The following is a 22,732-nucleotide window of genomic DNA, read 5'->3' as shown; positions in this document are numbered from 1 at the left end:
CATTTATAATGGTTGTACAATATGCTTTCACCTCAAAAGCACCTTAAAACATACACGTACATACATTATATAGCCTATACATATATAAACCTGCTTGTAAACTTGATGGCAAACTTGATCTTCATAGTGTATTTCCTTGGAAACAGAGGGAAAGTGAAAGAGAGAGAGATTGTCAATCATTGGTTATAAAATATCTGATCTTGACGTGACGTGATTGATATCTTTTCTCCATTGTCCCAGGACACCAGAGACTGAGGGCAGAGGTTCATTTAGCATGTTTCTCTAACATTTCAAGTAAAATAACACACCTGTTGGCCACCAATCTTGGGTGGTGTTGTTTTTGGCCCTTTGTAATTATTTAATTGAATTCATTGTGTCCAATTCTTTATCCATTGATGATAAAGATATCTGCAAAAACTAAAGGTGTGATCCTTTCTAAGACCACAGTTGGGGAGTGTTGGTCTGAGCCATGCTTTTGATCCAATCCTTCTCACAGTTACTTAATTGGCTTATTTGGCAGATACTTAGCTGATTAACTAGATTAATTAATTACTTCCATACAGGCTACAAATTATGTTTGAGTTAGCGTACCTTGTTTCAAAATATGTCATTAACTTTTAAATACTTTAAAATAATGTTTTACATGTGTAAATTATAGAATAACTAGAGCTCCAGGTGGAGCGAAAATCTGAAAACACTGAGGGCCCTCATCTAAACATTTGTGAGACATTCGCTATTCAGTGCCCAAGAAAGATCATGCTACTTTGCATTTTATATTCATAACTTCCCAATCTGAGTCCTGGGTTGAGGATTTCGAGTTGTAAGGTAGTGCTTTTCTGCTTTGCTAATATATTGTGGTATAATTAAAAATTAAACAGCATTTAAAGGGAAATGTATAAAATCATTTTGAATAGAGGAATTCTTTCTGGACAAAACCATTTACGTTGCATTGACTGTTACGGAGTCCATATAGTCCAAATACAACACATGAACAAACTAGTTACTTTTAAAAATAATCAAGCGCCATCATGTAACCTTGAAAGTCGACATTGCTGTCCATGTCCCAGGTGCCAGTGTAATTCACAGCCATGCTGAAGCCGGGAGAGGCGCTAAACCAAAGAGCCAGGCGCTTCACTCTACTGCAGCAACAATGTGCACATGAGAAACTGAATGACAGCTTCGTGGATGGCCTCTGAAATGCAACTCAGATCACAGCAATGTTATTGACACGTGTGTATGTGGTTGGGGGGGAAGGGGAAGGGGATCCATATTTCATTGCACTCTATTCCCCTCCCATTGCAAATCTGGGTGAGAGGACTTGGCTCACATTGTGCCTGTGGAGCGAAGGTGACTGCTGATCACACACACAGTGAACTGTCACACATTTGGATTTGTAGCTATTCTGGAGACATTTAAGGAGTAGTGGGAGGTTGGACTTTTTTTACACACTTAACAGTGAACTTTGATTCTATGAATCTGTTCCTAATTGTGCTGCAAGTAAAACAGAAACAGACCGATGCCATGATGCAATGCCCATTTGTGCGCTTAGTTGTATCAGTTTAATACATTTTTATTATTCTGCCTGTGAAGATGTACAGAGTTTTTGTTGTCTTGCAGGATTGTTATTGTTATGATTATACCTGATCTTACAGTTGAAGTTGCCCATTGATTCATTGAATTCATTGAACTGCTTTTACATCATAAACCCTTTGATGTGTCATACATGAAAGTGTCATACTTAACCACAACTTGTCATACAGGACCAAAAAATGCAACACAGATACTGTTCACTTGCAGAATTATTATTAATTGTTATTCTGTTCAAGAAAGACACTTAGAGATGGTCTGCGCTAATAAACAGATGAACAAAAAACTGTGAAGTAACAATCAATTAATTAAGAAACCAGACCAAGACCACAAAGCATTAACACTCTCAAGCCCACATGGAGAAAGTACAATTTTATGGTACTAGTGCGTCTCTCTGTACGAGCCCGTCAGCGGTACTTTAACACAAGTTCATCTTTCTCAGTCTTGTGGAGCTGAAGGATCTGGAGGTACCCGGCCCTTACAACACCAGTCATTGCACTGTAAGGAATAACTAGCGCTCTTCTGCACTCTCTGCTTCGTGCTAAATAATACCTCCTACCCAGCGCCAGCCCAAGCTCTTAGTCTAGGGTCCCTCCTTGATGTATCACATGTGTAATGCCAATTAAAGAGAAATAATAATAATAATAATAATAATAATAATAATAATAATAATAATAATAATAATAATAATAAAGGGAAGTTGTTTTTTTAATAACATTTCACTTCAACTGCAAAATTTAAATCCTGCAGATATTTAAATTGCATTTTATTATTACATCTACTGATATAATTGTGTCCCTGTATATTGCCACTAATCTTACTCTACTCCAGTACGGACAAGTTCAGTAAGTGGTCTAACAACCCTCTCTAGTGTTTCGAGCAGGTATAACATCCAATATGACTTATTGCCTGCTGCAGAAGTTAGGCATTTATTTAGTTTTTGGTCAGTGTCTTCACAGGCATCATTGTGTACCGCAAGCTGTAGCGTAAATAGAATAAGTGCAGTCTACACCCTAAAGCTATTTAGTCATTACATGAAACTTCACTATGAAATTTGAGAACGTATTCAGACTCTCACTCACAAACTATTTAGAAAACTGAGGCCATAAACATGTTCAACTCATGCATCACCTTGAGAAATTTGTAATGATAATTCAAAGTCTAAATCGTGATAAACACCCCAAAAAAACTGCATAACAATTTTAGAATTAAACAGCGGGTATAGACCCTTGAAAAATTAGACATAGGAATGCTGTGCCCTAGTTGCACATGTCTTCTGAACCACAGCATGCTTCTTCATCTCATCCACTTCTCTGTGGTCTTCATGGGTGCTTCTTGAAGACTTGTCTGCAGACCTGATCTTCACAGCGCAACTCCTGGAAATAGAAATTGGACAGAGATACACCATTCCGTCACAATATATATTTTTTATCATGACAGTGGAGGGAAAGTTTATTATTATTATTATCGTCAAGAAACATTTAATTGGTATTTCAGGTTCTGCAAAATGTATTGTCATAATCTGGACAGGAAATCTCAGACTCTACCATGTCTCAGTCACCATGTTTGAATATTGCATTTCCACTGCACCTCAGTTTCGCTTTGTTTCTTCACCCCGCAATAGAGTTTTAAAGTTATCTTGCAATTGTTTAGGAAATCATTTGGAAAGGGCTACAGATGTGAGCAGAATGATGGAAATGGGAAAATTGAGTGTTGACACTGCGAGCGAGAAAGGACGGCACATCTCACACAAAGTTATGCGGTGAATAGAATGACTGCAGCCAGCCGCAATGGAACAGGTGACTAATTTTAAACAAAAGCCGGTGTGGCTGGGCCTGCCGGGAGGCAGCGTAGGTGGTGCATTCTGAGGAATTATGTGCATTAGCGATAGGGTGTAATCTCAGTGACAGCACCACAAAGGCAGCTCTGACATACAAGTGTGAACAGCCTTACCAGGTACAGTTTGTCGTCCTGTATCCAGTGTGTCCAACCCCGATCCTTCTTCTCACCTTTCTGCACACACACCAGGTGGTCACTCTCCCATGTCACTAGAGACTGAGAACAGAGGCACAGACAGTTAAAGTCACTTCGAAGTCACAAAGATATATTGGGAAGACATTGGGCTCGACGTTGGTCATAGGTTTATCCATGAGTAAAACAAGAGATCAAATACAAATTGTCACATTTTGCAGTTTTTCAAATGAAGACAATGTCTGGGGACTTTTTGGAACCATTTTGTGCAAGACGATATGCTGTAAGTATGTTACTGTGACTAATAAAAAAGTTCTACCCTTACGTATTAGTAAATCCCTTTTTTAACCCACCTATTGATTGTAAACTAATTAAAAACTACAGGATACTTAATGGCTATAAGGATATAAGGAAGCATCTTCTGCTAAAAAGACAAACAAAGTGACATCTGAAGAACTGCAACCAGAAAATGGAAATCGAAAGAACATTGAGAAGAATTTCACATGTTGGTTGGTCAAGTGTATTGGGCATGTGCTTCTACTCTAATTGAGAGGGAGATCTTTCTCTGACGCACCTTGCACTTCCGATTGTCCAGTCCTTTGGTGTGCTCCTCGAACTCCTCGCCCACACGGAAATCAAAGGTGTAATTCCTGAAGGGGCTCATTGTTTTCACCATGAAGTAATTGCCCTTCTGCTCCACCACCTTCTTGTGTTTCAGCTTCAACGCAATCTTGCGGATGGTGGGGTCAATACCTGAGTCAGAATAGCGAGTTGCCATTTGTACTGTCTATGTATGTATACATTAATTCCTAATACATAATATTGTTACTAAGATATAGGAAGGAACATTGCAATTCTAAATGTTACAATTCTAAATCTTTTGATATATGAGTTAGCACTCAAAAATAGAAGATTGCAAATAAGGTAATGTAATGATAATGGTTTTCTTGTTTGTCAGCTGTCTAAAATTAGGCTGCAGAGAGACGCCTATAAATAAACATTGGAGGTTGGAGGTTGCACCTTAATGAACAATAGAAATCGAAATCACCTCACCCAACCCTTTCAACTGTCTTTCCAGATTCACACCACCTTGTGGTATTTTTTAGTTTTCTTAGTAAACCAATAGGCTGCTATTGGCATGTTTGTATTTATTTATTTTCTTTTTAAAATACATCACAAGCCTTTACAAATATTGAAACTTCACTCACCGAGCGCCAGCATGTAGCCTTCCAAGTTGACATTGCTCACCATCTCCCAGGTACCACCGAAGTTCGCGGGCATGGTGACAGTGAGGAGGAACTGCTAACCCAAGTAAATCAACGCACAAAGCAGCAGTAGGTGAGGGGCGAGCACTGTGTAACTGTCACACAAGCCTGAGTGTTTTGTGACCGTGTCCCGAGTGCTGCACACCTCACAGCCCCAAACAGCCTTATAACTGCCTCCTCTGGGGGAGGTATGTTGAGGATGCCTCCACCCCATATCCTGGGGTAAAACAAAAGTCTGTCACCACCCATTTAGACAAAGAATTAAAAAGCAAGCAAAAAAACACTACTGCCTCCCTGACACACTGTATACAGTATTAACATACTTTATTATGAATTCATTAATTTAACAGATACTTATGTCCAAGGTGAATTAAAACATCTCAATTAATGCTCAATGTTTAAAAATATATGGCAAAATATTTTCATTCATTAAACAAATACCTGGCAATTTCCTTATAAACTAAACATTCATCTGTTTACATCTCTGTGTCCTACAGGTTTTAAATTTGTATCAGGCAAAAAAAAAAAAAAAAGAAGAAGAAAGTCCCAGATTCTTAACAATGTTCTTTAAAACAAACACCAACTTTATTCCCTACCAGTGAGTTCATGCGAAGGACCTGAAAATCCTGTAGTGTCAGTAAGCACGTGATTATCACACGTGCAGGGATGTGTGAGGTGACAGATGTGGGACAGGGTCTTCGATGCATTGTGACAACAAATCACCAAACCACCATCTCCATCACTAACCATTTAAATTCACTGCAGCTGTTCACAGTCAGTGACATTTTAGGTCAGCAGGCAACAGACTATGGCCGACACAACCTTGACCTTCTTCTGAACTGCAGACTAGTAGTAGAAAATAGTCTCTGACTGGAAAACAAACCATGACTGAGTTTGTATTTTGTATTTAGGTTACAGTTTTGATTTGCTTTGATTGATTTGCTTTGATTGATTTACCACTGTAGTGGGAAAAATTACTTTTATGATTCTTTATATTGTTAATGTTTTCATATTAATTCAGTCTTGTCTATAAAGTAATCATGAGTTTGTTTTTATTTACTCCTTTCTGGGGACTACTTTCATTATTAGTTTCTTTGATTGTATACAGCTATTGTCTTTCAGTTATTTCAATCAACTACAGTCCTTAGAATATTCAATCAGCTATTGCCTTCTAGGATATTCAATCAGCTAAAATGGTTAATCCGTATTAAGGTTCAATTTTTTGGGGCAGAGATATTTGGTTGAGGACTAACAGTGTTGTTGATTACATCTGTTGCCTGAAGAATGCTGACCAGCACTAATCAACACATCAAACAACATCAATAACAGTAACAAATTCAGATACAGGTTTAATATAATGAATTTGTTCAATTATTTTTTTACAACTGTATTTTAATGAGATGTAATCACTTCAGATAGACAATAGGTTGCAGTCTTATCTATCAGAAGATATAAAAAGTCTTCCTCCTCTCACATCCTTTGTTATTTTCTTCACTTCATGTGACAGGAGGGCTCCGGGTTAATCTGCATACAGCAGAACAGGAAATTACATTTTCTCTGGTATTACAGATTGCATTGTAGATCATGGGTTTCACTTATACTTAACCTCGCCCCCCCAAAAAAGGAAACCTTTTTCTTAATAGCCATGATCAATGATCTGGTGAATCCTAGCCAAACTACCGAAGATAAGACAGCCCTCTGACCTACACCTCCACTAATAAAGAGACGCTTTCTAGTCGACAGACAGAAATCAGTTTGTTTTACAGATTTATACCCATTATCAGGCACATTTCATAGTAAGCCACAGAGCAAAGGTGCTTCTTTTCTTGCTTGAGTTTGAATGACATTTCAAAACATTTTCCTGTACAGCCAGAATACTGCTTCCAAGCTGGGAAAAGAAACTGAGATTTCAAGGACATTTGTCTTTTTCTGTCCCCAATAACAATGTTAAACAACCCAGTTTTATTTTTACACTGCTGGAACTCAAAGCAAACGTTTAGAACATTAGACAATCGCTCTGTACAGCACAATTCTTCACTGCACAGTTCTCCAAGACACAATTGGTGTTAAAAGGGATCCTAGGCTTCTCCTACAAGTCCACCACCCTCATTTTAATACAATCAAACATTTAGAAAAACAATAAAGGATAAGCCTGCAACAAAAGTATCCAAATTCATTGTGTTCTAGAACATGTGTTTATTTAATACCCATCACCTAGCAACTTATTCCATATCAACATTGTGGACAAGAGTATCACACACCACTCTTAAGTTCTGAATTAAATTAAAAAGGGCAATTTAGGCGTATATATAGCCGTATATATATAACATAACAACCAGAAAAGTCTTGAGTGTCACGGGTGGACTTGAGACAGCAGCACGTCAGTTATTTCGAGAGGAGGGGACCCTTGCACAACCCTCTATCATCCCCCATGCAGGTTCGGACACGGATCTCGGCACACCAACCACAAAAACACAGAAGGTTAGTTTAAACAGGTTTATTAGTCAAAAATACACGCAGGGCAAGATGTCTCTGTGTTAAATACATCACCTTTAATATGCTGGGAATAAAGTAAATCCTAAAAAACTATGGTCCCTAAACTAATATTCTAAATATCCCAAACGAAACAAAAGCCTAACTAAAATATGCTTCCTCAACCACCAAAATTGCAGTATAAAGAAAGTGCAACAATGCAGTTGATGATGACAGCTCACTCATGGACATCTTCTCCCTCTAGGATTCTGCACTAGTAAGTCCTTGTATAGTCACGGTTCTTCGATGCACTAATCCAGTTAGTTACAGTCTGGATTGGTTTCAGTGCATCTCTGTAATGGTGCCAAGATTATATCTGTGTTTTTGTCCTTGCTCTCTGGACTGTACAGATGGTGGCTGTGAATGTAGTCCACCACTGGATCAGGCACATGGTACTTCACGCTTAGCCCTCGTCTCAGGGCTCTCCTGACCCCAGTGCTGGAGATTTCATTGGACATGCACACCGTCACAAGGTGATTGTTGTTCCTGTACTTCCAGAGGATATCAGACTGGTAAATAAACTTCTCCACATCGTAGCCTTGCCTCGTGATGCACACCAAGCCATACTTCCCCACAATCTCTGTGATGTCTTCTTGTTTCCAGAGATTCGGGATGCTGAAGGACTCCAGGACATTGGCCCCACAAATAAATTTTATCCGGGGAGCGTCTAAAAGTAAATGCAAAATAGTAGTGGCAATTGAACTAAATTAATAAAATCCTCAAGAACAAAATTTGAAATTCCAATGTTTTAAAGAAAAAAGACAAAAAAAGAATACTGACTAAAGTAAAATATGCTATATTAATTTATAACATTGCTTATTGAAATTTTTAATGGAAATTGTCCCTAGTTTTTTCCATATAGTGGTGCAAAGAACCATAGTGGCATTTGATCTGCATACCACCTAATATATTTAAGGTGTGACCTTTTCTGTGTCAGCTTTTCTCATACCAGAGATGTAGTTCTTTCCCATAACATTCATTGAACATCTGCGCACCATTCCTCTCATACTCTCAATTCAGTAACCGTAAATATAATTTGCACAATTTGTCATTGTTGTTACTGGGCTTGTTTCCTGCACTACTTCCTTACCATTACTCGTGGGCTGGGACTCCTGCTTCACAGGCACTCCCTCTCTGCTCTCCAAACTCTGTTTCCTGACAATTTTCACAGTGTTCACATCCTCACACTTTGTCTCCTCCTCCTGGTGGTGCCTGGTAGAAGGCCGAGAGGATAGAGAAAAACAGATCAAGCAATGCGAACCCACACTTCTGTAGGACATGGGTTCTAGTCTCCCAGGGGTCCACCTTCAGCCAGTCAGAGGTTGCGAGCTTCAATCAGGCCCTTCCTCTTGTAACTGTCGCCAACTGGGGAAATTATGCCTTTTACAAATTTGTAATTAGGCCTACCTGGAACATTGAGAACAAGAACAACCACAGAGAGAATAAAATAACCAACGAACATCTGAATATGTTAAAGATGGTAGAAAAGAGGGTCACTGGAACCCCCCACCCCCACAATTAGTGCTTCAGAAAAACTCCACATTTAATACTTATTCATATATAAACAATGATCCATTCATGTAAACGTTTATGTATCGGGTGTATAACTTAACGTGTATTATTATTATTATTATTATTATTATTATTTATTTCTTAGGAGACACCCTTGCCCAGGGTGACTTAAATATAAGAGCAATACAAAATGCAATAATTCAGTGGAGTTCAAGGCATAATACATTTTACGAATTACAAATTACAATTTACACAAGTGTATACGAGATATACAGTAAACAATATATGAGGTTTTACATCCTAGATTGTAAAAGCTGGTAAGTGCAGAGAAGACAAGTCACAGTCAAGGGCCAGGGGAAATGGATCATAGGGAAAATCAATATAAACAATACGAGTACTAGTAAAGCAAAGCAGGAAGTATTTCAAAACGTTGTATAAGTGTTTCTTACAGGAGAGACAAGTACAAGTTACAAGTACTGTCTGAAAAGATGCGTCTTGAGTTAACACCGGAAGGAGGTCAGGGACTCTGCTGAGTCAAGTAGTTGGTGAGGAAGGGTTGGATTCAGCGTATGTTGCTCAGGACGAATCTGCAGGTTCTTGTCAGCATGGTGATGTGCTGAGTGTAGGAGAGCACAGGATCGACGGTGGCTCCTATGTTCTTAGCAGAAGAAGAGGGAGAGAGTGTCACAGATTCCAAGGGCATTGAGATGGAGTGGTCAGCAGAAGGTGAGGAAGGGGGGGGGAAGAGGAGATCAGATTTGGAGAGGTTGAGCTTGAGGTGGTGCGAGTGCATCCAGGCAGAGATAGCAGACAAGCAGGAAGAGATGTGAGAGGTGATGAGAGTGTCAGAGGAGGGAAAAGACAGGAAGATCTGGGCATCATCTGCATAGAAATGGTAAGAGAAACCATGAGATGCGATGAGGGGGCCCATGGAGCGAGTGTAGAGAGAGAACAGGAGCGGGCCCAGGACGGAGCCTTGGTGTACGCCTGTGAGGAGAGGTTGGGGGGTGGATGAGGAACCTTGCCATGTCACTTGGCAGGTCCGGTCGTTCAGGTAGGAGGAGAACCAGATGAGAGCAGTCCCAGAGATTCCAAGGTCAACGAGGCAGGAGAGGAGGATGGAGTTTTGCCTAGTATGAAGTATTTACAAAATATCATTTGGATTGGGGGAGTGACAGTTTTCAGTAATGCTTCAGTGCGCAGAAGTCCTTGAAGCATGGCATCAAATATTGATTTTCAATATTTTGTTGATGTTGATGGTTTTGTATTCTTATTCAAGTATTATAATGTGTAATTCCTTAAACAATTAGCAAAGACCAGTATATACTAATGCAAAGTATTTATAGCTGAGGGAGATTCCATAACTTAAAGACCTAGGCTAAGGTTATTTTAACTTATAGTTGGTTGTTTTGAAGAGAATAAACATGATGATGTTTTTACAGTAATAAGTGAGCATATTGAAGGTACATAGAATAACAGTAAAGAGCTTAAAACATTATCCACTATTTGATATGTGCACATTGAATGTACATGGAAGTACACTAAAAGAAAGTATTTTTGCACTTTTTATGTTTGTGTGTTTAAACCCAGTCACTAAAGATTTAATTGAAACTGAAGTTACTGCGTACTGGTGTTCACTGATTTTGACTGATTGTGTGATTGATTTGTATTGGCCTAAGCCAGGTAACATAACACAATGCCAACTCTACATGAAGGCTCTCATGAAACATTTTGGGTGTTACAGCATAATAAGTAGTGAAATTATAATTTTATGTGCTTAGTTCAGTGCAGAAAAGTGTCCGTTTTAGATGAGAAGGTTGAGTTTACCAAAGCTGCCCGGTGCTGAAAAAGCTTTGACAATACACCTTGAAAGTGCTTGAATTTGACTTTTGAAAAGCTGTATTAACACAGCATTAGTGATATTTCAGGGAACCAGGGTTATGATGGATAACCTTACATTTTATGAATAACGTAAAAGATATGCTTAAATTACACATTGCATTTAAACTTTAGGGGAGCTAAAAATTACCTGCAGATAATGGAATGTTACAAAATAAAATCTGTATAAAAGTCCAAATTTTAATTCTGTTGAGGGGGGGCTGTACAAGGTATTCCTGGTACTTAAGTCATTATTTCTAAATGCAACACTTCAGCTCCAGTATATAACTTTTTCCCCTTTCCTGTTTCCTGATCAGACCCAAATCAGCCCGATTCTGCCAACAACCTCTTCTGGGTAACCTGACATGTTCTATAGCCCTCACATTCATGGCATCAGGTAAGATGGCAGGGAGGGAGGAGCTGCAGTGCTACTGTACACTAAAATGGAATACCTAAACTAGACTAGACTAACCCCTAAGTACAATACGACATGCTCTGTGTGTGTGTGTGTGTAGAAAGATCCCGCAATGCCCCCACTCTGTTTTAACAAGCTGTACCTGTGACTTACTGTGCGCATTAACACAGTACTACTGATCTAGGGTTTGCGGTGGTGCTAACGCTAAAGGATCCTATCCCTCAGGCCCTTAAAGCAGCTTTCCATGCTTTCGGAGTGGCTTCCTTCACGGCGGGGTTGTGCACCACTGTCCTCACTGCCAGCGCAGCTCAGTGTGTAAGTGAGCCAGGGCCTGCAGTCGCAGACCACAGCAACGTTGTACACGGCCCCGTTTCCTCTCAAAGGCAACATGTACGCAAATTGCAAGTGATATGTGCAAATTATACACATTATCTTAATGAGGTACAGTGTGTATAATACATACACTTCTGCTTTCACAGACCTAGATTAGTTCTAGTCTTGAATTGCCAGACCTAAAATAACATTAGGTTGTTTAAGACCTGTGCTAATGTGGGTCTGTGACGCCAGCCCTTAGTGTCCATGTTACAAAGGTTAAGCAAGGCTGTACAATAAAGGTATAGTGTCTGCTGATAAGATTGGGGAACTCTGTATACAAACGCCTGTTTACATGGTGTAGTATGCAATAGGAGTCAGTGTCTCCGTGATAGAAGTCCTGTGTATGTACGTACACACACACACGTAGGCAGGCAGGCACGCACGCACACCAACCCAAGAATGGAAATGTCTAATCCGCTTCCCAAGGTTTCATTGCATCACATATCTTTCTCAAAGGAGACTTGTTTGAATCCAAACAATGAAAATACTAGGGCCTACCTGAAAAACAGAATAAACTGCAACTGCAATAGAATTGCAATTCTCAAATGCCATAATTTCATTTAATCATTTTACTTTTTATTTTAGGCAAAAACAACTCCTGAACTATACTACCTATCCTTAATGCTATCAGTGGGTAGTATGCTGGCTACAGGTAAAGTGTGCATTAAATTCAACTTATGTATTTATTAATTTTTAACCTATTTTGAACTGATCTATTGAACTGTAAAATGGGATTAAATATAATTGGTAGTTTCAACATATACAGTATATTCAAGTCTAATTATATTAACAGCCAATTGTCTACAATTCATGTGTTAAATGTCACATTTCTCCTAATAATTAGTAATATATGATGTGCTGTTTTTTTCACATCCTATATAAAGCCTAGTTAAAAATAAAAATCTGTAATACACGTTCAATTTTAAAAGCAGTTGATACATATTATGTCAAAAATATGGGTAGGCTCAGCTTTCAAATGGCTTTTATTGATTTCCCTTTCAGGGTTTTTCATGGCCATGGGGGGTTTCTGGGCTGTTAATCAGCTGTATCCCTGGTCAGTGTTGAACCTGCGCTCCAGGACTGGGGTTTGCCTTGAGCCCGTCAGCAGCTGCTCCTGTCTCTGGCACATCTGACCGCACATCTGACCTCTCACCGCATCACAGCCCCATCATACTGTGAGCCTTCTCTCCATGGCAACCCCCTAGCAACCAGGGCAGGCTGGAAAATTCCACCTGTGATCACCGAGCTAGAGAACGGCACGGCTCCTCAGCAGAGCGGCTTGACAAGATGCACGCCAGCTATTAATTATTCACCCATTCTGCAATACAGACTGCCTTAGATTTAAGTCAGATCCTAAGATGCGTCTTTCAAGCTACAAAAACAGAGAGACTTCTGGAAGGGGTTCAACCCAGTGGCTGTTTTGTATTCTGTAGATATTGACTGTCCTCCCACACTGCTTCTCCGCAACGATTGGCTTAAGGATTCCCAAGCTCTATAGTCCACTCGAAAGTCGGTCATAAAAATATGTCCAATACCATTACCAATACTAATAAATCAACCAAAACACAGCATACAATCAAGCAATAATACAATCAGTGCACATCTGTAAAGTGAAAACAATAAGAAGAATAAAATAAAAAATAAAAAATTAACCACCACACAATTGAGTAAAAGGGAAATAAAACACAATATATTGAAAGTCATTATAGAGCCTTTATCACCTCCTGTGACATAAGTTTAGGAAATTGGGTCAACAGGCATGGTTTGTGTGTATCGCTGTAACGGCGCTAAGATTATATCTTTGTTTTTCTCCTCACTCTCTGGACTGTACAGTTGGTGGCTGTGAATGTAGTCCACCACTGGATCAGGTACCAGGTACTTCACGCTTAGTCCTCGTCTCAGGGCTCTCCTGACTTTGGTGGCGGAGATTTCATTGGTTATCCACTCCTTCACGAGGTGGATGTTGTTCCTGTACTTCCAGAGGATATCAGACTGGTAAATAAACTTCTCCACGTCGTAGCCTTGCCTCGTGATGCACACCAAGCCATACTTCCCCACAATCTCTGTGATGTCTTCCTGTTTCCAGAGATTCGGGACTGCGAAGGACTCCAGGACATCAGCCCCACAAAGCAACTTAATTCGGGGAGCATCTAAAAGTAAATGAGTAATAGTAGTGGCCATTGAAGAGGAAAAAACATAATACATAATACGATAACATTGCTTATTAAACATTTTAATGGAAATTGTCCCTTGTTATTTCCATATAGTGGTGCAAAGAACCATAGCGGCATTTGATCTGCATACCACCTAATATATTTAAGGTGTGACCTTTTTTGCGTTGTCTTTTCTCACACCAGAGATCTAGTTCTTTCCCGTAACATTCATTGAACATATGTCCACAATTAAGTAACCGTAAATATAATTTGCACAATTTGTCATTGTTGGTCCTGGTCTTGTTTTCCTGCACTATGGCCTTACCATTACTCGTGGGCTGGGACTCCTGCTTCACAGGCACTCCCTCTCTGCTCTCCCACCGCCGTTTCCTGCCGATTTTCACAGTGTCTACTTCGTCTTCACACTTTGAAACTTCCCCTGTATACAGCTCCTCCTGGTGGTGCCTGTTAGAAGGCCGAGAGGATCAAGAAAAACAGATCAAACAATGTGAGCCAAAACTTCTGTAGGACATGGGTTCTGGTCGGACTGGATTTAACACTTTGAGCAGAGCTGCAAAATATCAGGTTTCCCAAACATACAACACACAGATATGGAAAATGTGGTCCTGCACCATCTCTCTTTTGACTTCTTTCTATGGTCTAGCTATTGCAACTGCTACAAAATGCCTGCCAAGAATTATGCCACAAGTTACCTGCTCTTTGTTGCAAGAAATGTAATCGCAATTCACTGCATTTCTCTAGATGATCTGCTCATTCATTTACAGACCTTATGCTCTTCAAAAAAACAGTTTTTTTTTCCCCCTACACTGAGAAATCCAGGAACTCCTTAACAAGCCCTTCAAGAGGATTGCGTTTGATAGAGTTTAGTGAAAACAGGGCCTCCCAACTTTGAAGGAGAGCTAGAATAAGTGATTTACCTGATCACCTTTGCTGTCTCCACCCACTCTGCCTGCTCTCCCTCCCAGGGGTCCACCTTCAGCCAGTCAGAGCTCTCTGTGGCGAGGGTAGCCATGGCAATTCGGTGGTGGGCTTCAATCAGGCCCTTCTTCTTGTAACTGTCGCCAACCGGGGAAATTATGCCTTTTACAACTTTGTAATTACCTGGAACATTGAGAAGAAGAACAACCACAGAGAATGAAATAACCAGCACCCCGATATGTTAAAGATGGTAGAAAAGTGGGCCACTGGAACCCACAAAATGAGTGTTTCAAAATCATATTTTTTTTCATTGCAATGCAAAAACCTCCTCATGTAATACATATTCATAAATAAACAATTGTCCATACATATAAACCACTATTGTTTTAGGGGTTGTATACAAATCTATATTTCAATAACCCCTTATGCAGGTTTAGTCTTCTAAATGTCTATATGTATTGATATTTCATTTCAATGCAGGCTATGTAAAATCTAGATTATTATATTGTCTTCAAAAAAAGGTTATCAAAAACAATAAACTTTTCACCCGGGATTAAAATAGGTATAGAGAGGTGGGTACCACTGTGCTGCAGGTGATCCCGCGCCAGCTCGAACATCCGCAGGTGCATGTGCGTGGTGGGGTTGAAGGACCCGCAGGCCAGGAGCACCACTTTGGTCCTGTCGGCTCGGTTCTCCATCACATCAGACCCGACCACCACAACCAGGGCTGCAGCTCGGACAGTAAACTAATGCAGGATCTGCAAAACAAAATAATACATGCAAATTACACATAACTAAATTCGGATGTTTAGTGGGGCATTGACTTTTTCAGCACCCTGAAATGCACTTGCTCCCTAAGTTTCTACTACATACTGTCACCGTCTCAATCCACACACCCTGCTCACATTTATATGCAAGAGCATAGAAAAAGGCCACAAGAAAACCAAAAGCTTGCATTTTAAAAGTTGTGGTCCAGTACTATTGTGGATGGACATGGGGTGCATTTTTGCATTTTGACTACAACACAACCAGGTTAAACCAACTGCGGAGGTTGAAACTAATAGTAGTAGTAGTAGTTACAGTAATAATTAGTGTTTTATTCCCCTGAGTGGTTCAGATCTCCAGATTTGTAAGCCCCTTTACCTCTTTACTCTGACCTTCAGCACATATTGTTTGCACTTGTTTGCTCTTAGTATTAGAACTAGGAGGTATGAATTATTTTATATTACCTGTATACTACTGTTAATTTAAGTTATATTCTTAAATCATGCAACATATCTCTATATATAGCCAAACGTGTTAGACTGCATTACAATGTATACTACAGTTTGTTTCAAGTAATTTAATTGTATTTTACAACATGTCAAACTTCATTGGAATTTTGGTATAGATATACAATGTAATGTGTCATGTTTCTTTTTCATTTATTTTAAGTGATTCTACCCCACCAAGTCTCGGACCATGTTCTGTGGTGTAAGGCTCACAATGGGATAGGTGTCCCGTCCTTTCGGCTCCACCAATCCCGCACAAGCCGGGCTGTTACCCCGCCTCTTGAGGAAACACAAAAGGCATGTTTCTGCTGGACCGCCTCGTTTCGTGTTTCTAGAAGGAATTCCATTCGAGGGATTGGTGCGTTCGCCTGTTCATACATCCCAGTTTCCCACTCACAGATGTCCAACATGTTTCGTATAGTCGCTCAATCCGTTGCAGTATTTCTGTTAGTTTTCGTTATTTTAACAAACTGGGTATTTGTAAAAAGTGCGGAAGCGGTCAACGGGGCGTACAGGAGAATCTGCAAATAGAATCGCAACACAGCAACGACAACAGACCTTCTCTGCAAAGGTGGGCTCTTTACAGGTTTCCTACTCTCATGATATTAATGATGGGCTGCTGTGTTTTGAAAATGCATTGCACAGTGCGTGGTGACTAACATTACAGATGACCGTATTCCTTGTCTGTGTCTGGGCCGGCAAATTGTGCAAACAAAACAAACCGTTAAGTACGCATATTCTGTTTGATCATCTTTACATTCTTTTGAGAAATATCAACCTATTGGTTTGTAATGATGGAAAGTGAAATTAACCATTTCTGTTTTATATGCGAATGGTGCTGTTTTAACACAGAGTTAAAAACTAGGCTCTATACATGTTAACAATACAGTGGCGACTTCGTAAAGTGCATCTGCTGAAAGCCAGCAATGGGCATCGATGTGTTAAAGTCTGCCTGAAGACATGCAGCTGGGGGAGGGGTGGTGGTATTGCGAGTGCGACGCAGCTTGCAATGTAATAGGACCCGGATCATGCTAAGTTATCGTCCAAGATTACACCATTTTCAAGCTGTGTAAGCACACCTTGCAGACTTAAATTGTTAGGGATTTTGTATCATTGCGCAATGCATAACGAATGGAAAATGCATAAAAAGCAATCAAACAATAGCAGCGGCGAGCATGTATTGGCAAAAGGAGCCCTCTGAAAGACTTCCAGATTAAGAATTCTGTCCATGCACTTGACCCATTGTTGAATCGTCCTCTTTATCTGCCACTTTTACAGATTTGTATGTTTTGGCAGACTCAGCCTAACTAAGCAAGGAAAATGCTGCATTACTGTCTGGCCCACACTGCTCATCACTTGAGCAGGTGGCTTCCTAAACACGATAGGCTGAAATTGTAAGTTCATTGTGATGCACAGTGTGATGTTTGGTTCTCAAAATCATACATATTAAGACAGAACTTCCTTCTTAGGTAGTTAGTTTGACTAGTTTACTTTCATAAGAAATAAGAAAAATAGCTACCTATAGCTTTCCTTAGATATGTCTGTGTGCTGTCAGTGCCATCTCCAGCACAGAGAGAGACACAGACTTGCAGATTTTGCAAATTGAACTTTAAAATGCATGCTCACTTTGTACTGACTGTGTTGTTGTGGAGTGTGTTGAAGCATTTTAATTTTATAACGCATGACTCCCAGTCTGAATTGTGTGGGTGATCTTTTTAACTACAAGTTGTGCAACACAGGATATAATTAAGATGTACTATTTTTCCCCCCTTTCATTTATAGTCAAATTATTGTGGTGACTTTTGTGACGATCGTTCTTGTCCCTCAACTATACGTTCTAATAAGGTAAGCGTACTCAAGTTTATTACACCTTAAAGAACATTCCCCAATGTTTAGAAGAAAAAAAACAGGTTCTAATAATAATAACGTAAAAGATATGCTTAAATTACACATTGCATTTAAACTTTAGGGGAGCTAAAAATTACCTGCAGATAATGGAATGTTACAAAATAAAATCTGTATAAAAGTCCAAATTTTAATTCTGTTGAGGGGGGGCTGTACAAGGTATTCCTGGTACTTAAGTCATTATTTCTAAATGCAACACTTCAGCTCCAGTATATAACTTTTTCCCCTTTCCTGTTTCCTGATCAGACCCAAATCAGCCCGATTCTGCCAACAACCTCTTCTGGGTAACCTGACATGTTCTATAGCCCTCACATTCATGGCATCAGGTAAGATGGCAGGGAGGGAGGAGCTGCAGTGCTACTGTACACTAAAATGGAATACCTAAACTAGACTAAGTGGCTAATTGACTAACCCCTAAGTACCATACTACATGCTCTGTGTGTGTGTGTGTGTGTGTGTGTGTGTGTAGAAAGATCCCGCAATGCCCCCACTCTGTTTTAACAAGCTGTACCTGTGACTTACTATGCGCATTAACACAGTACTACTGATCTAGGGTTTGCGGTGGTGCTAACGCTAAAGGATCCTATCCCTCAGGCCCTTAAAGCAGCTTTCCATGCTTTCGGAGTGGCTTCCTTCACGGCGGGGTTGTGCACCACTGTCCTCACTGCCAGCGCAGCTCCGTGTGTAAGTGAGCCAGGGCCTGCAGTCGCAGACCACAGCAACGTTGTACACGGCCCCGTTTCCTCTCAAAGGCAACATGTACGCAAATTGCAAATGATATGTGCAAATTATACACATTATCTTAATGAGGTACAGTGTGTATAATACATACACTTCTGCTTTCACAGACCTAGATTAGTTCTAGTCTTGAATTGCCAGACCTAAAATAACATTAGGTTGTTTAAGACCTGTGCTAATGTGGGTCTGTGACGCCAGCCCTTAGTGTCCATGTTACAAAGGTTAAGGCTGTACAATAAAGGTATAGTGTCTGCTGATAAGATTGGGGAACTCTGTATACAAACGCCTGTTTACATGGTGTAGTATGCAATAGGAGTCAGTGTCTCCATGATAGAAGTCCTGTGTATGTACGTACACACACACACGTAGGCAGGCAGGCACGCACGCACACCAACCCAAGAATGGAAATGTCTAATCCGCTTCCCAAGGTTTCATTGCATCACATATCTTTCTCAAAGGAAACTTGTTTGAATCCAAACAATGAAAATACTAGGGCCTACCTGAACAATAGAATAAACTAACAAACTAAACATTGCAATTCTCAAATGTCATAATTTCATTTAAGCATTTTACTTTTTTATTTTAGGCAAAAACAACTCCTGAACTATACTACCTATCCTTAATGCTATCAGTGGGTAGTATGCTGGCTACAGGTAAAATGTGCATTAAATTCAACTCATGTATTCATTTTTAACCTGTTTTGTAATGATCTACTGAACTGTAAAATGGGATTATCTATTCAAGTCTTAAGTACATTAACACCCAGTTGTCTACAATTCATATGTTAAATGTCACATTTCAACTAAGCCTTAGTAATATATGATCTGCTGGTTTTTCACATCCTATATAAAGTCTAGTTCTGTAAAAGTAATACATGTTCAATTTTAAAAGCAGTATGTGATATATATTATGTCACAAATATGGAAAGACTCAGCTTTCAAATGGCTTTTATTGATTTCCCTTTCAGGGTTTTTCCTGGCCATGGGGGGTTTCTGGGCTGCTAATCAGCTGTGTCCCGGGTCAGTGTTGAACCTGCGCTCCAGGACTGGGGTTTGCCTTGAGCCCGTCAGCAGCTGCTCCTGTCTCTGGCACATCTGACCGCACACCTGACCGCACATCTGACCACTCACCGCATCGCAGCCCCATCATACTGTGAGCCTTCTCTCCATGGCAACCCCCTAGCAACCAGGGCAGGCTGGAAAATTCCACCTGTGATCACCGAGCGAGAGAACGGCACGGCTCCTCAGCAGAGCGGCTTGACAAGATGCACGCCAGCTATTAATTATTCACCCATTCTGCAATACAGACTGCCTTAGATTTAAGTCAGATCCTAAGATGCATCTTTCAAGCCACAAAAACAGAGAGACTTCTGGAAGGGGTTCAACCAAGTGGCTGTTTTGTATTCTGTAGATATTATACAGCAGCTGCAGACTAGAAGGAAAGTGCAGTAGGTTGGTGCCTAAATGCAATCGCAAAACGTGCCTCCTTTTAGACTTAAATCAAAGGAACGCCCAGGCATTCTTATCATGAAACCGCCATGCTGATAGGACACAATGTGCATGTGTTCCCTCAGTCTCACGCCTGAAGTTTGATTTCATGAGAGTGGTTTGTTGTGACAAATTAAGATAACGGTGCTTCCACGAGTTGAGCTCTGGGGAATATCTTACGTTTTATTTCAATTGCCAAACAGCATTTCAGTTTAGCTACTGTCACCACTGCACAGCTGATAACTTACTCCTGGTAAATGATCTCTGCACATGAAGTTGAGGTAGAAGAACTGAGATGGGCATCTTGCAGGTGTGCTCGTGTCTCTCAAAATATTCCTTTCTCAGTTTTCTATGTAGCATAGAAATTATGATTCACTTTGAAACTTGAATGGAAAATAGTGAGTTTCTATAAAACCTGATGAATTCTATTGAATCATATCTCAGGAATTGTTCAAGGTAAACCTACTGTTTTTATGTTTTTTTATCTATATACGGCAAGACACACCAATGCCCTTAAAATAATCTCTCCACTGCCACACAATATGGTAAAGACTGACAATTTCCTCCCTGGGCACTCTACATTCCAGAAAACAAAAAAGCATTCCAGTTCAGTCTTCTTTAAACTTACAGATAAAATACATAGCATACACTTGCAGGTTTTCTACTATTCAAGAGTCTAAAAGTATTTTGAAATAACACATTTTGTATTTTTGTTTTCTTTTTTTGGGACGATAAAGATCAAATGTATAGCACTGACTTTATTGAGGACCAAAACTACTTGTATTTATACAGATCTAACCTTTTATTACAATAGTATTTTAGCCGAGTGCTTTGTTTGTTTACAAAATGACTGTTACTGAATAACTATATTAACTGCTTCCAAATGACACACCACTGAAAAAGTAGTATCGATGGAGTAACCTAAATACTTATTTTGTATGTCACAATAAATCCTCAGTATTACTGTTGTTTGTTTTGCTGTTGCTTCTGTACAGTGTAAAATAAAATTGTTTAGACCATACTGTTTACCAGCACCCAAGATCTTTTCTTGGGTGTCTTTTTCCTTGTGACAGTCAATAAACATATCTCCCTTTAACTACCTGAGTGTTGTCCTTGTCAAAATATATTTTTCTTGCTTACTTTAGGGTAGATCACAGTTCAGAATAATGAATGAGTATTTTGTAGGTGTTAGGCTAAGTAATTAATCCAGTATTAACTGAATCTGTCCATAAAAATATATATATAATCTTTTATAGGATATGATTTGTGGAAATTTGACAATTACGTTTTTATATTGGTAAAATATGAAGGTAGATATGGTTGCATTAAGGTTGTTTTTGGAATCAATCAAAACTTGTATTTATGCAGGGAAGCCTCACCTCCCATGGGGCCCTGATACAAAGTCAGGCAATTAATAAAACATACGTTAGTAAAAGGAAATACAACACATAATGGATACATGTACATAAGTACAAAAAATATAGTCAAGCATAACAAGAACAACTTTCGGTGAGCTGGATATCGAAAATAGACCTAAAATCACTAAAGGGAACCAGATCCCGTAGAGTTGTGGATATTTAAAATAATTCCAAACGTGAGGAGCATTAAACCAAAAGGCGTCTTGCTAAAATCTGTAAAAGAAAATTGTATTTCTAAAATAAGGCAATCCAGTACACGAGTGCTATACTGAGTGTCTGACTGTTAAGAGCGATGAGATATAAAAAGGTAATTTCAAACACTGCATTTTAAATGCAAAAAAACTATGTTGCTCTCTACAACAGAGCTTAGTTATTGGTCTATAATTATTTAGAGCATTAATATCTTCACTGTTATGAAGGGGAGTGACATGCAGTTTTCCAAACTTTGGGAATACATCACGAAACAATTAAAAATGCGGTATAAGGGCTTTACAATTAAAAGAGATGAAAGTTGCAATAAAAACGGTTCCAGATTATCTGCACCAAGATACACAATTTTTAACACTGATACCAATTAAGGCCTTAAACTCAACAACTGAACGGTTCCAAACTAAATCAGGTAGGACATCAAGGGTACCAAATCGAGAGGTAAATTAGATCGAGAGGTAGGACCAGGACTGTTAAAATCATGCTATCTATCAAAGAGGTGAGATTAAATAAAATACTGACTGAAAACATGACATACTGTCTCCATAACACTTACAAAACCAAAGTCCAAGTTGATTTACAGATGAAGACTAGCAGAGTGTGTACCCTGATGTTACTGTTCTCCAAAAACGCTGGTTTGCTCGGACGATGTGTCAAGGGTTTCAGATAGTAACTAGATTTAGCTTTCTTCACCATCAGGCATCTGAAAACTGACCAGTCGGCGACCTGACTTTCTAGCTTTAACCCAAGCAAATCCAAGAAACCTTCACCTAGCTCAGAAGAAAACCAAGTATTACTAGTATTGTTATTAATCCTGTATTTCGTATACGGGCCGTGCTTGTCAGCAATTACATTAAAAACAAAGTTGAAAGAAGTGTCATTTAAAAAAAGTTCTAAATACTATGTTGTAATTATTCGTGTTAAAAGTAGTAGCAGCAGGAGGAGGAGCAAACATCAAATTAAAAACAAAAATAAACATACTTACTTTAACGACGTGTCAATTTCAGTTGTTGTCTTCAGGTCGAGTTACATTCGTGTTACACCGAAAAAGACACCAGCTGCATTGTGATTGGTCAGAA

The 22,732-nt window shown here is 39.5% G+C and overlaps 2 protein-coding genes and 1 long non-coding RNA gene across 4 annotated transcripts; 2 read left to right on the top strand and 1 right to left on the bottom strand.

The window, feature by feature from the left end:
- Positions 1-1,786: 1,786 nt before the first annotated feature.
- On the bottom strand, positions 1,787-22,718 carry nmnat1 (nicotinamide nucleotide adenylyltransferase 1). The gene is made up of 12 exons (XM_066691425.1): positions 22,639-22,718; positions 15,208-15,385; positions 14,627-14,810; positions 14,014-14,153; positions 13,277-13,685; positions 8,446-8,567; positions 7,704-8,022; positions 4,974-5,040; positions 4,767-4,860; positions 4,133-4,311; positions 3,541-3,642; positions 1,787-2,963 (listed from the first exon to the last, which is right to left on the bottom strand). Exons 2-12 carry the CDS (start codon positions 15,323-15,325, stop codon positions 2,910-2,912), a joined length of 1,788 nt encoding a protein of 595 aa, XP_066547522.1. The 5' UTR covers positions 15,326-15,385; positions 22,639-22,718; the 3' UTR covers positions 1,787-2,909.
- On the top strand, positions 10,862-13,002 carry LOC136714049 (uncharacterized). Of its 2 annotated transcripts, XR_010805008.1 has the most exons (4): positions 10,862-11,142; positions 11,345-11,475; positions 12,121-12,187; positions 12,538-13,002. It is a non-coding gene; the product is annotated as an uncharacterized LOC136714049 (long non-coding RNA). The 2 variants fall into 2 exon arrangements; XR_010805009.1 differs by lacking the exon at positions 11,345-11,475 and having other exon boundaries at positions 10,870-11,142.
- On the top strand, positions 16,183-21,129 carry LOC136714048 (uncharacterized). The gene is made up of 7 exons (XM_066691354.1): positions 16,183-16,469; positions 17,177-17,292; positions 17,681-17,743; positions 18,050-18,129; positions 18,357-18,487; positions 19,128-19,194; positions 19,509-21,129. Exons 2-7 carry the CDS (start codon positions 17,219-17,221, stop codon positions 19,637-19,639), a joined length of 546 nt encoding a protein of 181 aa, XP_066547451.1. The 5' UTR covers positions 16,183-16,469; positions 17,177-17,218; the 3' UTR covers positions 19,640-21,129.
- Positions 22,719-22,732: the final 14 nt, after the last annotated feature.

This window comes from Amia ocellicauda, chromosome 18 (assembly GCF_036373705.1).
Source record: "Amia ocellicauda isolate fAmiCal2 chromosome 18, fAmiCal2.hap1, whole genome shotgun sequence".
NCBI classification, from domain to species: Eukaryota; Metazoa; Chordata; class Actinopteri; order Amiiformes; family Amiidae; genus Amia; species Amia ocellicauda.
The sequence above is the reverse complement of the archived record's forward strand: the minus strand, read 5'-3'. Positions and strand labels throughout refer to the sequence as shown.